The 19,349-nt window shown below is 48.0% G+C and overlaps 3 protein-coding genes across 3 annotated transcripts; 2 read left to right on the forward strand and 1 right to left on the reverse strand.

Annotated features, from left to right (window-relative positions):
• Nucleotides 1–533: 533 nt before the first annotated feature.
• On the reverse strand, nucleotides 534–2,289 carry F9C07_1191900 (cell wall glucanase). The gene is made up of 4 exons (XM_071507729.1): nucleotides 1,795–2,289; nucleotides 1,191–1,745; nucleotides 716–1,123; nucleotides 534–651 (listed from the first exon to the last, which is right to left on the reverse strand). The coding sequence occupies exons 1-4, from the start codon at nucleotides 1,889–1,891 to the stop codon at nucleotides 584–586; spliced, it is 1,128 nt and encodes a 375-aa protein (XP_071363610.1). The 5' UTR covers nucleotides 1,892–2,289; the 3' UTR covers nucleotides 534–583.
• Nucleotides 2,290–6,765: 4,476 nt separating this feature from the next.
• acyA lies at nucleotides 6,766–13,631 on the forward strand (the record flags this gene model as incomplete). The annotated part of the gene is made up of 3 exons (XM_041289334.2): nucleotides 6,766–6,818; nucleotides 7,269–8,010; nucleotides 8,118–13,631. The coding sequence occupies 3 exons, from the start codon at nucleotides 6,766–6,768 to the stop codon at nucleotides 13,629–13,631; spliced, it is 6,309 nt and encodes a 2,102-aa protein (XP_041142305.2).
• A 961-nt stretch (nucleotides 13,632–14,592) lies between these two features.
• On the forward strand, nucleotides 14,593–16,885 carry F9C07_9872 (putative sister chromatid separation protein; the record flags this gene model as incomplete). The annotated part of the gene is made up of 2 exons (XM_041289335.1): nucleotides 14,593–16,145; nucleotides 16,267–16,885. 2 exons carry the CDS (start codon nucleotides 14,593–14,595, stop codon nucleotides 16,883–16,885), a joined length of 2,172 nt encoding a protein of 723 aa, XP_041142306.1.
• Nucleotides 16,886–19,349: the final 2,464 nt, after the last annotated feature.

A 19,349-nucleotide genomic window follows, 5' to 3' on the forward strand; every position in this document is an offset into this window, starting at 1 on the left:
CCGTATAATACATATCTAGTGGTCATTAATCATGGTAACAAAGACACCTGCAAAAAGTCAAGGTCCTAGGTATGTACAGGTCGAGAACCTTAGTCGTGAGAGTCGTAACCTCATATCCCATACCCATCATAATTGGCACCTTCCAAGGCGCCTCACTCAATTCATACTGCTCGTTCACAACATGACCAGCGCACTGCCAACCACCACGTAAAGAGCGACCATGGACAAAGGGGCGTCAAACATAGTGTTCGCAGCCCCTACATTAGGCGCAATATGGGCTGTAGTCGTGGAGGCAGGGGAGTTCCCAGTACCCTTAGAGCCGCTCGCCTCAGTCGTGGAAGAGGGGGAGTCGGTGGAAATCGATGGTGGCATGGTCAATGTTGAAGAGCTAAATGATCGTGTCGGAGAGATAGTCCGCTGCGTGGAAGTGACGGCTGTATCTGTTGAGGTAATAGTCGTACGCGACGAAGAGATAGTTGGGTAAGTCGATGTGCTGGCTGGTTGGGCTGGGGAGCTAATTAATTGCGTTGGCGTTGGCGAATTGGTGAGAATTCCCGTCGAACTGAGAGTCCATGCGGTGCTTCTAGTGCCAGAGAGGGAAGCTGAACCCTGCGATAAACGCGACGATACAAATGTAGATAGGCGACAGGACTATTTTGAGACACATAGCTTTAGTAAACCACCCAATGTGCGAAAGGATTTGGGCAATGCTCACTCACTGAAGCCGCGCTGGGCGGCTGGACTTGTCGAGAGCCAGAAAATGTCCAGCCACTTGGCAGAGGACCCTGACCCCTCGACTCTCCTGGAGTAGCCGTAGTGGCTCGAGGGACCCAAGGCCAGATACTCGGGGTCACAAAACTCGAAGTTTGGCGGTGCGTTCCACTCCATGGGATGGGGATGCTAGCGACGGTTGAGGTGATAGCCGGGGCAGATTCGACAGAAGAGATGGACTCAGCGGCAATATTACCATTGATCTTTCCACCGGTCGACTTGATCGACTGCCATGACCCACTCTGATCACCGTATGAGTACTCTGTGCCGGTTGAATAATCGGTCACCTTGAGTGATTTCAAGTACATTGTGTAGGGGCCAGCGTCGTAATCAGTCTTTCCACCCGCCCAGTCTTCGAATCAGTTAGCTTAGAAGAACATATTGTACGATATTGGGTAAAATATAAACCGTGAACTCACCAATAGTACCCTGCGGGTTGTTTGGATCACCACCAGCCCAGACTCCAACTTTAACCATCATCGGGGTTTGAGGATATTGATTGGTCGCCGCGGTATCCGGAGTCAGTACCCGAACGGTCTTACCGTCGATCTGCCAGACAATCTGTTCGCTGGTCCAGTCGATAGTGTAGGTGTGGAAACTGTCGTGATTTCCCACATTATCATGGGTAGCGCCACGGTTGAAGCTATCAGTGTTTCCCTTTCCGAAGTAGTTAGACTGGACTAAAACATTATTGCCCCCAAGCCACTCCCAATCGATTTCGTCCAAGTCGTCTGACTGTAGAACAGCACTGCTGACGATACCCGTCCCTGGGGCAGCCTTGATCACGAACTCGACATGTCCAAACATGATGTACCAGCCAGACTGTATTAACGGGGCATCGCCCTGTTTGGCCACCGTGAACTCGGCGCCATCGCTACCATACGTAGGACCTCCAACATCTGCAAAATCATTTGATTGACCCTGGGTGAAGTCAAAGGTACCTGACGTGCCATATGCAGGTTTTGCAGGGCATGCTTGACTGACGTTAGACTTGGCACCAGGCCGGGTTAAAAGAGGACGTACTTTTGCTTAAAGGGTTGCAGTCCGAATATGTCTGAGCCAACACGGGTATTGCAGAGGACAGCAGGAGAACCGCCGCATTGATTACTGGCACCCTCATGGTGGATGCCTTGTACTAGAGATGAAACAAACAATAGGAAATGATGCTGAAAACACGCCCGTTGGGAACGTGAATAGAGGGAGATCAGGACAGGCGACTCTTGCAGGTGAGAAGTAAAATATTTAGGAAGCGGAGATATGAAGGCAGTTGAAGAGTAGATTAAAGCAACTCCCAAAGAGTGTGTGAAAGAGAGTGCGTCTGGTCAGAAGTGCAGGCCCGCGGCGTTGTTCGTAGGAAATAAGTACCTACAAAGCGCACGTGCAGGAATCCTCTGTTATGGGAAAGTACGGAGTTCAGGTCGAGATATTGTCAAGGCAGCCATGACTGGGGCCGGAGCATATAAGTAAATAAATGTCCGTTTCGATGGAAGGGAAAGTGCGGTGGTCTTCAGAGTACTACGAGTCGTCCAGCCTCCTCGCTTTTCTTCCGCTTGACCTTTACATCAATCTTTTTGATTATCTTGCCCGATCGGGCAGTAAGCGTGCTCGGTCACGGGTGGAGACGTGACTTCGTGGCTGTCATTGGTTAAGAGACAGGAGCTCTGCCACTGGATCTGTGGCGGGGCACACATGATTGGTTGCTGTCCCAACAGCTCCGGACAAGGGACGAGATTTAATTACTAGGCAATTGATGAGTCCTCCATGTTGTGAGATCAGTACCTGAACCATGAAATAGCCCTTTATTTATTTTTACCTGCAGCAGAAATAGAGGTCAGATCCGATAGGCAGTTGCTTTTAGGTTAATTATAAGACCCCGCCCGTCATAGTCCATAATAGGCTTAAGCGCGACACATACCAATGCCGCAACCCAATCTGCCGTTTACATTCCAGCCCATGACGGTTGCTGTCATGCCATGTGCTACTGTGCAGGCAGAACAGGACCAACAGCCGGCAACAATTGCCCATCTCTTCCTGACAATAACTTGTCTAATGCAATTCATTTGCCACTTGGAAGGTAAGATGATAGAATCGCCTGTTTCATTACCGCCCGTCCTGCTCCACCCCCAGCCTCCCTCTTTTCAACGCTGCATATATGTTGTACCAATCCTTGGCTGCCATGGCTAGACCGCAGCGACTCTCTATGCTGTGCTATTCTTATATCAAACTTAGTTACTATTTCTCTCTTTCTTTTTCTCTTTTTTTTATTTTTTTATTTTTTTTTTTTGGTCTTTATTTTCTCGCCGTTGTTTCCCGGTCAATACAGTTTCCACTGCAACTTTGCTTGAGCAGCCTATTCAATGTATTTCCATAGTAACAACAAATCTGCACTAGTTAAGGATATTTATTATTCTCAGACTCAAACCAACACTTCGACGATCTCCATTAAATATCTAATAAATACTAAATCGTAGTCCACACCATCCATAACACTCAACCGGGCCAAATCTACTACACATGCATACCCACGCTACATGATGTTCATAGTAGTAAATGACCCTACAGTATATTCCGTACAGATGTTTCAGGTAAATTCCGAAACCGCAACTCTCAATACTCCTTTTCCTATTATCCCGTCCGAAAGAATCCCGCTGCGGACTTCGTGAGATCTCGACGTATCCGCATGACAATTGTAATAACTTTGTGTAGTGCCTACAGCCAAGTGTAAAACTAGAGGAGCTAAAGGGGGAAATTCGCGCCCTATGAAGACTGTTGGGTTACAGTTTCTGTAGGTAATTTGATGAGTAGGTCAGTAAGATGGCGAGGACTTCTCTTTCATAGCCGGTAGAGGTGCGGGTCAGTGGAAACTTGTTGCTAACCGCGACAACTCGACGTTCTTGTTCTCAGAAAGTGTGGCCGACGGATTCTTACTCAGGTATGCCAATCAGGTTTTAATATTTTAAGGATTAGGAGCTTGGGCAAACGACTCTTGGCTTTATATATTATGAAGAGAATGAACACTCATATATCTTAGTTGATATTCACGGATTATGATGGAGATAGCTATGGTAGACTATTAAAGCTGTATTATTATTACGCTAGCTGGCTAACCACCTGTATAAATGTTACTAATAGAGTACTATTCAGCATTCTTACAAGGAGTGTTGGAAATTTATATATAACATTGGTGTCAAGCGTAATTCTATATATTTGTAGTTGCGAGAAGCTTGTCGGATCTTGATGTCTCCGACCGGCTTTAATACACGGTGTAATTGTTTTAATATACCAGTGAGAACAGTTGCTTATAGTTATCTGGGAATAGACCACGTGGGATCTAATATTAAAGGAGAAGCAAAGTGGTCACTCATTCCAGTTCAATGCAGTTGGTGTTCAGGCTGCCAAGAATTTGACCAGCTTGGAACTTGGTTGTGGATCGCAAAGTCCACGTGACCTCTATTTGAACAGGTACCTTTGCTAAGGCCAGTTAGAATAGCACTGCTAAGATATAGTATTTATCAGGTTTTTAGCTTGTGAGGACGTCAAGATGGTAACTAGGAAGCTAAACCTGATAAACACTCCGGCGTATAGAGTGCCGCAAGCCTCGCAGCATATTGGAGGAAAGCAAAGCACGATGTCTCAAACTGATAGCTCTGTTACAACGAGTAAATCACTAGAGTAATCCGAATGGCCTCTCACAAAAGTGTAGGCCGAGGTAGGCGACTTATTGCTCCCATAGGTGGTAGCGGTGTCAAGGATCCTTGAATATGAACCATAACTAAGCATAAAATGACATCGGCTGATATCGAGATTGTACTTAGAAAAGAGACGCGTCATGAGTAGGTCAGGCGGAAAACTAAGGGAGGTGAGAGTTAAGAAGAATAAGAAAAACACCACCCTTTTTTTGGTCAGTCCGAGTCTGACCTATCTGGAAATTGAAACACGAGGTTTTGGGGAAGATAGATAGTCCCTTTAATTTCCGATACAGTCCTTGGTCATGTGGCACATTTACTGATGTGCCGTCTTTAGTCCAGGATATGAAAAGTATAACAGGAACGGGCAGTTGTAATTCAAGATTCAACAGGCGTCTTCACTATACAGGCGAATAGGAACAGAAGATAAAGAAGAATTAAGATAAGAAGAGCGGGGAGATAAAGAGCAAAGGCAAGTCCTGGGTGTCATAGTTTTAAAAGTAAGGGGAAACAGTACTGATTACCCCCAAAATATCAATAATTTACACCATAAAATCTAGCCCACCCTGATGATCATCCTCAGAACTGCCTATATAAAAAGCGGTTGGTTACCCTTTACTATGGTATGTATATTGGTTGCCTTGTGGGGTAATTGCCGTATTGGTCAGTGACAGACAGGAGCCAAAGAAGTAGGAAATAATAACTTGAAATTGTAACCGTGGTAGTGAATCTTCATGACCAATAGTAGCAGTACTACTAAATGCTGATTTGGTTGTCTGCCAGCCTACTCATGAACAATGATGACAAAGAGGATACCATCGAATGTCTCAGGGGACCGAGTAATGACGGATGTACTCGATACCGTACGTCAATGTATAGTTTTCAGTCACGTCACCATTCCGACCGACAGAGCATTAGCTGTTACGTACTATTGAACTTTACTAGGTACCTCGATATAGTACAGATGAAATACATATAATACACTTCGGTATTGAAGAAGGTAAACTGAGCTCTTTTCCCCAATAAGGAGATCCGTAGCCAACATGAGGGTGAGGTCCATTCTTTGTATTGATGACGGTCATCACCTGCATGTCCTCGATATCTCCTAGTAGGATCCAAACGCGCCAGCACAGACATCCTCACGGACCATATCTACAAACCCCCTCATAAATGACCAAAGCGGGTTGACGGAACTCAAAAATCTTTCTAAAAAACCCACAGGAATATATTATAGTTCCTTAAGTCTTGATTTTGTATTGATTTGTTTATTTTGTCTTGTTTTACTTTACTTTATTTCTATTTATTATTCTTTCTTTTCTCAGCTTTGTTGAAAAATGAAGATAAGACCGGTCTATATAATTTACTAAATTGAAAGTGTAGACCATGTAATACCAGCAATTGGGTGAGTATCATCCTGCAAGTACAGTGTAAGGAGTATGTGAGTTACGGGGGTAAGGTGGTAATCTCTGGCAGAAAGGTAGTTAGTAACTTACTCCGCCCGGAGTATAGCAGTCACTTTCTCCGGTTTAGCGCCGTCTTGTGGCTAGAGCCTCAACGACGTAGCGTAGTCACCACCACGACCATTACTGCTACTAACCTACGACCACCACCACTACCACTACTACCACCACCACGACCATTTCCCGTCGATTACGAAGTTTCCGCTCACTCTTTCCACCTACAAACCTCCTCACATGTCGCATCCTCTCTTCTAATTCCTTCGCCCGTTCGTATCATGCGTTTTTGGGTTGCTCTCCCAGAATGTGCGATGGCGATTCTTGACTACTACCGCTCGTCCCCCAGAGCATGAAGCACCCGCCGCGCCCGACGCTAAAACTCCGTGCAACGACGGTCGCTTTTCCAGTGATATAGTGATAGGCTTTCTTGAATTACGTTCCTCCCTTTGTACTTGAATCAACATTTTTGTTCCCATTGATATAGCTTTCCCCTACGCTACATAAGCTCACGATCTTCTATATTATTTGCCAGTCGACCACCTTCTTTCGGATCGACTCGCGCTTTATCGCACGATATTCTACGATAGTCCCTTTCCTTTCTCTCTCGCCCAAATTCTCCCGGCGACAATTATTGATGGTGCTCTTCCTCGTTTGACATTGCGATTGCTGCGCCGACCGGCCGCTTCTTTCTCGACGGCCCCGGAATATTTGGGATACTTTGAAACATGTCTTTCCAGGGTGGCGACATCCCGGAAGGTAGACGTAGCTCGGAGAGCTCTGGAGGAAACAGCTGGCTATCCCAGGAGACAGTCAAAGACAACCAAACCAATCGGTACCAGCGAAATCATGCCATGTTGAATGGCCGTCTTATTTCCCCATTCTCTGGTTTCGCGAAAGCGGACAGGTAAGAATGAATTGTCTTTTCACTCGTACCTCATGTTCCATGTCATCAGATCTTCTGTCCTTGCCCCACTTCTCTTTCTTTCCTCCCCTCTTAGTTGTCATCTAATCTTGCGCGTGGCATTGAGAAGAGACATTTGTGTGTTTGAACGGCATCTTTTGGTGCATACTTCCGATTATTATTGCATTGACCCTGACAGTTTTTCTTCTTCCACCCCTGTTTGAAGAAGAATCAGAATAGCTCCTTAGCTGTCTTTTCTTCTACGCCAGTATTCTGGAAATATGTGCCCTCGATTGCCTTTTGTTTCATACTTAGCCCCCTGCCCCTCGTTCATTTTCAAATCAATCTACAAGTCTATTCAATGTCTTTGATTGCGTACATGATTTGGCTGTAACAGCGTGCTGCGATACCAAGGGGGACTTCCAGTTAGATAACAGTACTGATTTTATTAAGATCTACTTCACAGGGTCGAAAGCAGCCGCCGACCTTGGGAGCCCACGACTTGTCAACGTCGAATTTCACTTGGCCCTCTCCGGACGTGTCCCCAACAGATAAACGCAAGGATTCGGGTTTCACAGGTCACCGAAAATCCTCAGCTGCTATAGGACCAGATGAACCAGGCCCTCCACCGACCTTCAGTTCGAGTCCCCGAATATCGTGTCCGAATTCTGATGAAGTGGATTATTTTCAGCAAGATCCGAATGCCTCGTATTCTTCTTCGCCCAAGATAGCGCCTGGAGATGGGAATGGGGCATTCTTCCAGGATCATTCAGAACATGAAGCGTCACCAGCGTCGACTTCGTTTCGTCCTGGAACAAGTCGCACCTACGCGAGTGAGCCTCTAGAGCTTGACTATAATGGGGATCACCGAAGGCCCTCTGTTGCTAGCGCCACTACTATTAGCAGTCAAGGGTCTAAGTCTAGTACGGGTGGGCGATTCCGGAAAAAACTGAAGGGTTTCTTTGGGGAAGACTACTTGCCTGGAGATTCAAAATTGGAGTCCGACAACGGCAGCCAGCATCCCACAAAGAAATCATCACTTAGCGAGCAGCATATATTTCGCGAAAGGGCCAACTCGGATGGTGCACGAAGCCCACCACAAAGGCTCATTGGTGAATCTTCACCACAACGGCCTAGACCCCGAGCCCCGCTTCCTTCCAGTGAAATTACTCCTTGGGTATTTCAAAGCTTCAATGTAAGTTCTGATTGTCCTCTTTTGCGTATTATCTTCCTTATCCATGTATTTTCGCATCTTGCTGTCATCGATACAATCGGCGAATGTTAATGCTCCCTAATCCTTAGGACATCCCACAGTACGGTGAAGCCCCTGTTCGTGAAGCTCCCATAGGGGCTGATGGTCGCCGGGCTGCTGCCCAAATGGCAAGAGGCTCACAAAGAAACCAAACTGGACGACAATTCAGTGGACATCGCCATTCTCGAAGCAAAGAAGAGAAATCAACCACTGCCGACGATATAACGGTGTATCCAAGCCGTCCCACCACAGGGCGCGATGATTTTGGTATCGGTCTGCGCGCCAACAGCCTCAACAACTCAGCGATGAACTCAACTTCTACTCTTGTGCGCTCCACCAGCCCCACACCGAGCATGCAGAGCGCCCACTCCCGGGAACAGGGCCAAAGCTCTCCAGGGACACAACTACCTAATAAACGATCGATCCTGGATAAGATTCGTCGACCCAAGGCCCATGGCCCTTTGAAGCATTTCCCTGGAGCTAAGGGAGTACAGGAGGCCAAAAGCACCTCAAAACTTGCGCGACGAGATGTCTCTCCCGCGAGGAGGGGACGGCAAGGAAGCCTGGAAGGTACCACGACGCCCAAAACTGGAGATGAATCCGATCGGAAAAAAGATGGCAGGGGCCTGGCTATTAGTTCCGCCAAATTGCGAGGGCGCCGTGTGCTAGGTACCGACACACCCTCGAAAGATACTAAACCAGCGGAAGAGCAGGAGGGCATGTATGAGCTTGATACAGACCTTTCGCATATGGAAGGCATTGTTCGGAAACGATCCCCGCAGCCCTCAGCTGACAGAAATCAGTCAGTCGACGGAGACTCGAAGCTACATGAGGAAGGGAAGAGCCGTGATGGCCTACCCACTGGGCACTGGGATGCTCCGGATAGCTGGCATGTCAGGAGGCATGGTGAGGACAATGCTCCTCCGTTTCCAAGCGGAGATATCGAGGTTGCTCGCACTGTACCCCAACCTGACGGCGCTCCTTATTTCATTCGAGTCTTCCGTGTAGACTCCACTTTCGCCACTCTGTCAACAGGGCTTAATGCCACTGTCGCCGATATCTTGGTCATACTTGGCCGGAAGTCTTTCCTTACAGATCACCTTCACAATTATGAAATCGTTATGCGAAGGAATGAGTTAACCAGGCAGCTCGATCCGTCGGAGAAGCCAATTCTTATGCAGAAAGAAATGCTTGAACGAATTGGCTATACTTCAAAAGACAGGATCGAGGAAGTTGGTCGAGAGGACCATAGCTACGTCATACGTTTCACCTTCCTTCCAAATAAGCTAAACGGTTTGACTAGTCTCCAAGGCGGCGACTCGGGCTTCAACCGCAATCAGAAGTTTAGCCATGTGGATCTTTCAAACAGATGTCTTGTCACCATCCCCATTAGCCTCTACAGCAAAGCCGCAGAGATTATCTCCCTGAATTTATCGAAAAACTTGTCTCTCGATGTCCCGAAAGATTTCATTCAAGGCTGTATCAACCTCCGAGAGCTCAAGTTCATAGGCAATGAAGCCCCCCGTTTGCCTGCCAGTTTCGGGCTCGCGAGTCGGTTGACTTACCTTGACGTCTCGAACAACTATGTAGAGCAACTCGATAACGCCGGGCTTGATAAACTCCAAGGTCTTGTCAGCATTAAATTATCGAACAATAAGCTTACGAGCCTTCCAAGCTACTTCGGAAACTTTGCCTATTTGAGGAGTTTGAATTTATCCTCAAACAATTTCCGAGTCTTCCCTGAGTTTCTTGGCAATCTCAAGAACTTAGTGGATCTCGATATCAGCTTCAACAATATTGCCGAGGTGCCTTGCATTGGTAGATTGTCGACCCTTGAGCGCCTTTGGATGACAAACAACGTGCTGAGGGGCGCCTTGGACGAATCTTTCAAAGATCTCGTGAATGTTAAGGAGATCGATGCGAGGTTCAACGAAATAACCAATATTGACAACCTATCATATGTGCCACGCTTGGAGCAGTTGCACGTTGGTCACAATGCGATATCGAAATTCAAAGGCTCATTTCCCAAGCTGCGAACATTGCTTCTTGACCATTGCCCGATTACTCAGTTTGACATTGATGCTCCGATGCCTACTCTCACAGTTCTCAATATAGCTTCCGCAAAGCTGGTCCAGCTTCGCGATACCCTCTTTGAGAACGCACCAAATTTGACGAAATTAGTACTTGACAAGAATCATTTCGTGTCCATGTCGTCCCACATCGGCAAACTCCGTAAACTTGAACACTTCAGCATCATCAAGAACCCACTCGACGCGCTTCCTGCCACATTTGGCTGTCTAACCGAGCTCAGATACCTCAATCTTAGGGAGTGTAATCTGAGCCGATTACCCCCAGAGCTTTGGAACTGCAACAAACTAGAGACACTCAATGTTTCATCCAATGTATTAGACAGTTTTCCAAAGCATGGTACTCCGATGCCTCAGCTCCCTGGCGAACTGGTGCCTGGCACTCCAGGAACTTCTACACCGACAAACTACGAAGACCTAGCAGCTGACGACCAAGAAGGTCGTCGTCCAAGCCAAACCTCAGGCAGCGTTCTTAGCACTGGAGGCTCACCAAACGGCAGCGGAGGGTATCGAAAGCCGTCGGTCGCGTCGTCCCTAAGCCAAGGCGGCAGAAAGGTTTCCACAGCGTCGAGGTCGCTGAATGAAGGTAGTCCAGCTTCCAGGAAAGACTCAAGTTTCTCAAATCTCTCCAATCAAACCTTTTGCGGATCGCTGAGGAATTTATACCTGGCCGATAATCGGCTAGAAGATGACATTTTCCGCGAATTATCGTTACTTACAGAGCTACGCGTTGTAAACCTTTCGTACAATGAACTGACCGAGCTGCCTCAAGGGCTGCTGAAACGTTGGTCCAATTTGACAGAGCTTTACCTTTCCGGCAATGAGCTAACGTCACTTCCTTCGGACGACCTCGAAGAAGGTAGCCAGCTCAAGATCCTTAATATCAACGCAAATCGGTTCCAAGTTCTACCAGCAGAACTATGCAAAGTCAGCAAGCTCTCCATCCTGGATGTCGGGAGCAACTCGTTAAAGTACAATGTTTCTAATTGGCCCTATGACTGGAATTGGAACTGGAACCGAAACTTGAAGTATCTTAATTTTTCCGGGAACAAGCGCCTTGAGATCAAACCGCATGTTTCTTCGTTGCTGGGGCCGCCAAACACTAATGGAACAGACTTGACCGACTTCAATTCCCTTACTTATCTGCGCGTGCTGGGGCTGATGGATGTTACGCTTACAACCTCCACTATCCCCGAGGAAAATGAAGACCGTCGTGTGAGAACATCTGCATCACTAGCCGGCTTTCTTGCTTATGGTATGGCCGACTTTCTCGGGAAAAGTGAACATCTATCAATTATTGATATGATTGTGCCACGATTAAAGCCAGACAATGTGGAAACGGTTGTGGGGATGTTTGATGGGACAAGTCAGTCCACTGGAGGTTCCAAAATCGCGAAGTATTTGCACGAAAACTTCCTTCGCACGTTTTCCACTGAGTTGCGCAAACTGCGGCGAGATCTACAGGAGACGCCGTTGGATGCATTGCGACGTGCGTTCTTAGCGTTGAACAAGAATATGGCAGCGGCTTGTTTCAAAACTTTTGATGACAAAACTGTCCAGCGATATGAAGAACCACCTGACCAAAAGAGCCGGAAGCTTACCAACGAGGACGGCGCATCCGGCGGAGTTGCAACTGTGCTGTATCTCCGTAACATGGATCTATTCGTCGCCAATGTTGGAGATGCACAGGCAATTCTTGTCAAATCTGACGGTTCGCTCAGACACTTGACCCGAACACACGACCCCGCCGAACCTCATGAAAGAGCAAGGATTCGGGCTGCCGGAGGCTATGTCTCTCGCCAGGGCAAGCTTAACGATGTCCTTCCTGTGTCGAGATCCTTTGGTCATTTTCATTTGATGCCCGCCCTCATCGCGGCTCCTCATACTATGCATGTCAATCTAACGGAGCAGGATGAGATGATAATCTTGGCGTCACGGGAGTTATGGGACTACGTAACGCCAGACCTGGTTGTCGACGTGACAAGGGCTGAGAGGAGAGATTTAATGGTAGCAGCTCAAAAAATAAGGGACCTGGCTATCTCGTTCGGCGCCAACAACAAACTCATGGTTATGATACTTGGCGTTGGGGATCTAAAGAAACGAGACAGGCAGAGCAAGTTCAGAAATGCGAGTGTTTCTACGGGTATGCTTGAGGAACAACAAATTCTCCCCACATCAAAACGCACGAAGAAGCCGCGTGACATGCCTGGAGATTCCAGACTTGCTCGCTTTGAATTTGTGGATGCCCCTGTAGGGGAATTGGCCATCATCTTTACAGATATTAAAGGGTCTACTAGTCTTTGGGAGACATGCCCTGATGCAATGCGCTCTGCCATACAAATCCATAATGATATACTTCGTCGACAGCTTGGAATCATTGGGGGGTACGAAGTTAAGACCGAAGGAGATGCTTTTATGGTTGCCTTTTCCACAACTACGGCTGCCTTGCTATGGTGTTTCAACTGTCAAATGCAGCTTCTCGAAGCAGAATGGCCGACGGAAATTCTCGAACAAACTCAGTGTCAAGTTGAGTACGATATGGACAATAATATTATTTTCCGTGGACTTTCTGTCCGTATGGGCATACATTGGGGCGAGCCTGTCTGTGAAAAGGATCCCGTTACTAACCGCATGGACTACTTTGGGCCGATGGTGAATCGCGCCTCTCGTATCTCCGCTGTTGCAGATGGGGGGCAGATCTTCGTGTCCTCGGATTTCATGAGCGATATTCAACGCAACCTGGAGGTGTTTGCAGATAGTGAGCGTGCCGCGTCGACTGGCTCGGAAGAGGGCTATGCTGTGGATAACCTTGGGTATAACATTCGTCGCGAGCTCCAACAACTTAACAGCCTTGGCTTCGTGATCAAAGATCAGGGCGAACGGAAACTGAAAGGCCTTGAGAACCCCGAGCCGCTTTACCTTATCTACCCTCACACCCTATCGGGACGACTAAGTATCATGCAGAAAGATGCAGCAAGTGACAAGAATGTCCCAACAACCATTAGCAAACACTCACAGCTAGAAATCCAAACGGATCTTATCTGGCGCCTCTGGGAGATTACCCTCCGTTTAGAGAGACTCTGTGGCGCTCTGGAGTACCCGGGCGAAGCTCGACTCAAAGAACCCAATGTGTCCCTCTTCAATGTCGTTAAGAATCATGGAGGAGAGCTTGCTGACTCGACCGTGGTCAGCTTGGTTGAACAACAAGTGACTCGCATCGAAATGACGGTCAATACTCTTGCAATTCGGAACATGTTACGGCCCTTCAGACCGCACGACCGACTCAATGATCATGCCATGCCGATCGGAGACGTGTTACAGGAGCTGCAGACCCAACTTGCAGAATATAGGGCCCTCAAAGAGCAAATTTCTGTCAGTGCTGCTGGCATCACTGGCAGCAGTCCTAGTTACACAGCGTCTCTCGAAGACAGCAACAGTTCTGTATCGTCTTCATTTCTACGCATGAGCATCCCATGATGACGTGAACAATTAATGGCCGACGTACTCGCACTCACACCTCTTATCTACAGTATCTAATCTTACATTTTCTCTTTGTCTCCATTTTATCTACTGCTCAGCGGCGCCTCATGGGTTGGTTGGATGTTCAGCGTTCAGAAGCATGGACAGGAGCTAAGGTGGATATTACTTTTCCTGTACTTTGTTCCACTTTCAATCTTAGTCGATATGTCAGCACAGACATGAAGAATGAACTGGTTTCACATCCAATTGCAGTGCGCCTTGGCTGAGCTCCAGGTATATTTGCTAACGTTACGTATCAATTAGTTTTGCTATGCTACTGTGCAGCGCGCGCGCGTAATTCTACAGCGGCTTTATTAGTATTAACTGGCGACCTGACACACCATAAGCCTCATGTAGTTCTTTTACAACTCCGCTCGCAGCGCTGGGAACGCTAAAATTATATATATCTATTTTCCTGGAGTGCAGGCCGACGTACTAGTACTACTAGTAGTGAGCTATGGTATGTAGGCATTGTCGGAATATGCTATGTGCACGTGGGGCAATTATTGCCTAAGGCATTGATAAGTCACGGGTGTTGCTTTTTGTTTGTTGTTTGATTGTCTTTCGTCAACCGCGGTTCATCATCGCCGACTCCTATTTCATTCTCCTGGGAGTGTGCAAGAACAATCCCAACGCCTTTTTTTCTTTGACTCTGAAGCACACCAAGCCATATCCAACTTTGATTCTCTTGTTACAATAGTCTTTGTTGCATACCACTACTTAAGTGGCCATTTCGCCTTCGGCCCCGCTCTGTTGCCCTGGATACCATAAATTTCAACGTCTGCCAATCTGTCATTTGACGAATTGCGAGGAACTAACGTCTATTTCGTGAAGATTTCAGATGAAATCCATCACCCACCTACATTTCATTATCGATAAAAGTTTGCTGTGGTGATCCTTGTAACTAGCAATTTCCACCATGGCGGATGACCTGGACTATCTTTCGCCTGATTTCGACCTTAATTCTCTCACAGTGCCACGCCTACGGTCCATTCTAGTCAGCCATGATATTCCATACCCGGCTTCTGCGAAGAAGGCGCAGCTCATACGGATTCTGGAGGATGAAGTTCTACCTCAGGCGAGGAGATTACTGCGGGACCGAGAGCGAGTGAGGCGAACGAGTGACGGGATTACAGATATGGGAAGTCGCGCGACATCGGTAGTTAGTGATTTCAATGACCGACGAGAGGACGATAGTAGAGATTCTATGCCGCCCCCACCAACACCTTCGACGGTCTCAACGGTAACTGGGGGAAGGCGAGGACGATCGAGGATGAGTACGCGAGCCTCGACCGCCGACGTTGATGATAGAAACATTCCTGCCACGCCGTCCACAATTTCTAGACGTATAGCACCGAGATCAGAGTCGAAGCGCCTTCGCGCATCCGAAAATCAATATTATCATGACACCCCTACAACACCAGTCGCCGCAGACACCGTTACTCCCCGGAAATCAACTGCCCGAAAACTACGGAGAAGCGAGATGACACCATCGACTGAGCCAGAGCCTATGTCACGGTTAATAAAAGAAGAGCCTAAGGAAGAGAGCGTCTTTACGTATGACAACCCATTTCAAAGTGGCAGTTCTCCTGCTCCGTGGTCCGAGAAAAAGCGAAAGAGTGGATCGCTACTACCGATGGAGAGCCCTGCTTTGGACCAGGGTCTGCGGGCTAGAAAGTCTGACGCGTTCATTAAACAAGAAGATGGTGCTACTGTATCCAGGCGATCTTCCTTCCAATTCCCCGTCTCGAAGTTGAAATCACCCCGTAAGCAACTTGAATCCATGTCGGACGATGACGAGAGTGAGCTCAGTGCTGGCGAAGAATTCACACCGGAAGAACAGCTTGCACTAGAAAGGGAGCAGGCGGACTTGTGGTACCCTTCTGCTCCGAACCAACAACAAATGCAAGGCTCAACGAGTCGCGCGGCTCCTTGGGTTATTATATTACTGCTGCTTGCTGGATTTGGTGTTTGGTGGCGAAAAGAGAAGATTGAGATTGGATTTTGCGGCATTGGAAAGCCTACTTGGTCATTGGCCGAGACTCGGATTCCTGAGTGGGCAAATGTCTTGGAACCTCAATGCGAACCCTGTCCTGCCCATGCATTCTGTTATCCCAATTTCGAGGCACTCTGCGAGAACGACTTTATTCTGAAGGCGCATCCTCTGTCTCTGGGAGGCTTAGTTCCCCTGCCTCCGACTTGCGAGCCTGACAGTGAGAAAGCGCGGCGCGTCAAAGCTGTTGCTGATAAAGCTGTGGAGGAGCTGCGTGACAGAAGAGCCAAATGGGAATGCGGGGAACTCGCAATTGACGGGCAAGGAGTAGAGGGGCCAGAGATCAGTGAACCAGATTTGAAGCAGGAGGTGGGAAGAAAACGTCGGAAAGGAATGAGTGATACCGAGTTCGATGATCTATGGAAGGGGGCCTTAGGTGAAATCCTCGGCAGGGAAGAGGTTATTACCCAAACGAAGACGTAAGTTGCTCTTTTCTTTCGATACATCGTCCCCACAACAGGTGGGTTTCTAGGCTAGCGCCAGAGGATTATGGTTTCTGACGTGTATACGGAACTAACAGAGGCGACACTACTATTACAGACCATCTTCTGTCGTCACCCTCACCTCGACATCAATTAGTCGGCTCCCCCTTACGTGCGCCTTCCGCCGCTACGTCCGACTCTCTCTCCTCGCGTATCGACTCCCTCTTTCAGTTTTAACCATCTGTGCATGCGCCGTGATGTATGCACGCTCGAGAGTCCTTTCTCGCCGGTCTGATATGGCACGAGTCCCGGAACTAGTAGCCACCACGCTCGATCGCCTTGCGACACAAGCCGCTTTGCATGCCCGTGGCGAAGCCCGTGAACCTTATATTCCAATTGGACAACTGCGCGACGACGTCCTTCGATCCGAATTGCGTGGCAGTCGACGTGAAGAACTATGGCGACGGGTTCGCAGTGTCGTTGAAGGGAATGCCAACATTCGAGCTGCCGTGCGAGAGGGTCGTGGTGGTGACGTTGCTCGCGTGTGGGAATGGATTGGCGGCATCGGCAGTGTTCGTGGAGACATTGAAGGATCCGCGACACGGCCGCGCGACAGCAGCAACCTGCATTTGTCGGCCTCACCTCATGAGCAAAGCCGTCAGTCGATGGACAGCCACGCCCATTCTCCAGATTCAGCACAGCCTCGTCGATGGGACGAAGGCAGGCCTATCTACTGAACACCGCTCTTTAGTGTCCTGAACCCTAACTCTTTATTCTTTTATTCGCATACTCTAATCATCTGCTCCTCTTCGTTCGTGGAATCTCTTGTTTACCGGCTTTTTCTTCATCTTTGGAAGGGCCCCTGTCTCTTCTATGAATGTTACGGATTTTCCTGACCGCCAACGGTTCTGTTTCACAGTAGATAGCTTCCAGTGTCCTTTTCTTTCTTTCTACTCTGGTATTGATAATGTCTTGGTACTTTACGGGTTTTTACGGACTGGTTGAATTCTTTTGGGTGGTTACATAGATGACAATAACGTGGAATCGTGGGTCTAAAAGTTGTCGTTGCCGATCCTGCTCCGGGAGGAGGAGGAGGAGGAGGAGGAGTAGTAGTAGTAGTAGTAATAATAGAAGGAGTAGGGTGAGGAGGAAGATGTAACTCAGCCACCCTCAAGCCCCAGGCGTCATGCATCTCTTGGTTTAAGAGAAGAAACCGATACTGATTGGCTCGGCAGAAACCGAGATGCCCTATGCCGAAGAACGGCCTTGTTCCGAATACTCAGACTGTACCAGGACTAGTAAGTAGTTTGTCAGTGCGTCTTGACCGGCAGAGGCATTCTATCCCTTGGTTTAGATGATAAATTCTTAACGAACCTTCCAGACTCCAGAGATACTCTGACTCGTCAGGTGGTGGTAAAGTGGAGGGGGAATTTGCCACAGCTTCCTGAACCAATAGTGCACGATCCATGGGACCGGATTCTCGAGTTTATTTATTTTAAACGGGAGGAGTTTCTTTTGTTCATCTCGCCTGTTTTTGTCGATCAATCACTAGCGCATGGAATATTTCCTGTCCGTAGTCCTCGACAAGGTACATGGAAAGTACCGATCATGCGTGGAGAGATCCCCTCGTGACGAGGTAGTAGTCGGCAGTCGTGGCTTAGGGCTTCGCTTGTGGTGGTGGAGCTGAGGTTATTCTATACTTCCAAGTTGGGCAAGTGTCTGTATTAGGAAATCCCCTTCGTTTGTTGGGTTGGCAAGAGACTGCTTGCTATGTAGACTTGGTCTAGAAATTGTATACGAACTCAGGACGGGTCGAGTGGGGAATCGCAGACTCTCTTGCTTCTTCTTTTGTAATTTATTTATTTATTTATCTATGTATCTATTCATTTTCATTTAATTCTCTGACAGAGTTTCTCTATTTTGTGCCGTCTGAAGAGGTTGTGACTTGTATACTTGGGGAAATCGAGTAAAGAAAATGAATATCGGGCTGGACTCATTGGATGCATCGGGGGTCCTAACGGTACGACTTACTAGTCATGAAGATCCCTACTGTATCTCAACTACGACTCATACGACGCCATTCCCCAACGGGACTAGTGGCAGCTGTAAACAACCGGGCGGAGTCACGTGTGGTTGCATCTTTGTTTCGATCGTCAGGATTCGAGACTCTGCTGTAAGAGCTGTAAGGGAGTGACGATGTCTCGAACCGCATAATCTCCCCATCCCTATTGGGCTTTCATGACATCTGGCCTCGTCAACTTTATGTGGTACCGTGTTTAACAGCTGCTGGCCTCCCAGTTTAAGCTTCGATGACTGAACCATAACAACATGCCCGCTTGGTCAGGCGATCCTTGACGACCTTGATAATGTTCAACCAGGAAAGGGGGTCGTCACCTATCACGATGGAATAAACGTTACTGGTTTTCGATGAGAACGGGATCACGAAATGCTGCTCCCCCCCACCGGGCTAAACCCTTGGACGTCTACACATTTCTTATGATTCGTGCAACCCTAGCCAATCAAGTAATACGGAAAAAGTATCCGGGGTCAAGCGGCGATAGAATTCGTGCAGAACGCCTGCCCAGTGCCCACTACGTTTAGCCCCCGTGGCCACTGGGTCTTCTGCCGCCGAATCAGCAAGGCACCCCTTCGCCAGAGGATTTTGCGCGATCTGCATTGAAATCCCCTCGGGCGATGATGAACGGAGAAGGATTCAAGGTGAGAGATGAAATAGAGCCAATGAAAGAGCGTCCAGCAGACGGTGCGGTACAGAATCAGGTAGGACTACTTTGACCAGTATTACTCCGGACTACTGTCTACAACCGACGTGAACGAAAACCCAACATGGTATCCCAATGGTTGTTCAACCATGGCGTCGGGCCCTCGGTTACATAATTCGATGGCTCCGTCATCCTAAGGACCCAACCAGGGATCCAGTCACTATACCATTTCACGAAGCGTATCGCAGTCCTGGTCGGGAATTTTCAGAGCCTAATGGTTGTTTCTACGTGCGGTGTCCCTTCGTTGTACCTGGAAACTGTCGGTTATCTTTTGGGAACGGCCCGTACGCAGTCCCCCGTGCGAGCTGTTAACTATTGCTTTCTTTTATTTTCTGTTTCCTTTTTGTTCTAGTTGCCATTTTATCTTTATCTTTATTTTTATTTTTCGCCTTTCTCCTGGTGCAGCGTCCACCCACCCGCC

This window comes from Aspergillus flavus, chromosome 2 (genome assembly GCF_009017415.1).
Source record: "Aspergillus flavus chromosome 2, complete sequence".
NCBI lineage: Eukaryota > Fungi > Ascomycota > Eurotiomycetes > Eurotiales > Aspergillaceae > Aspergillus > Aspergillus flavus.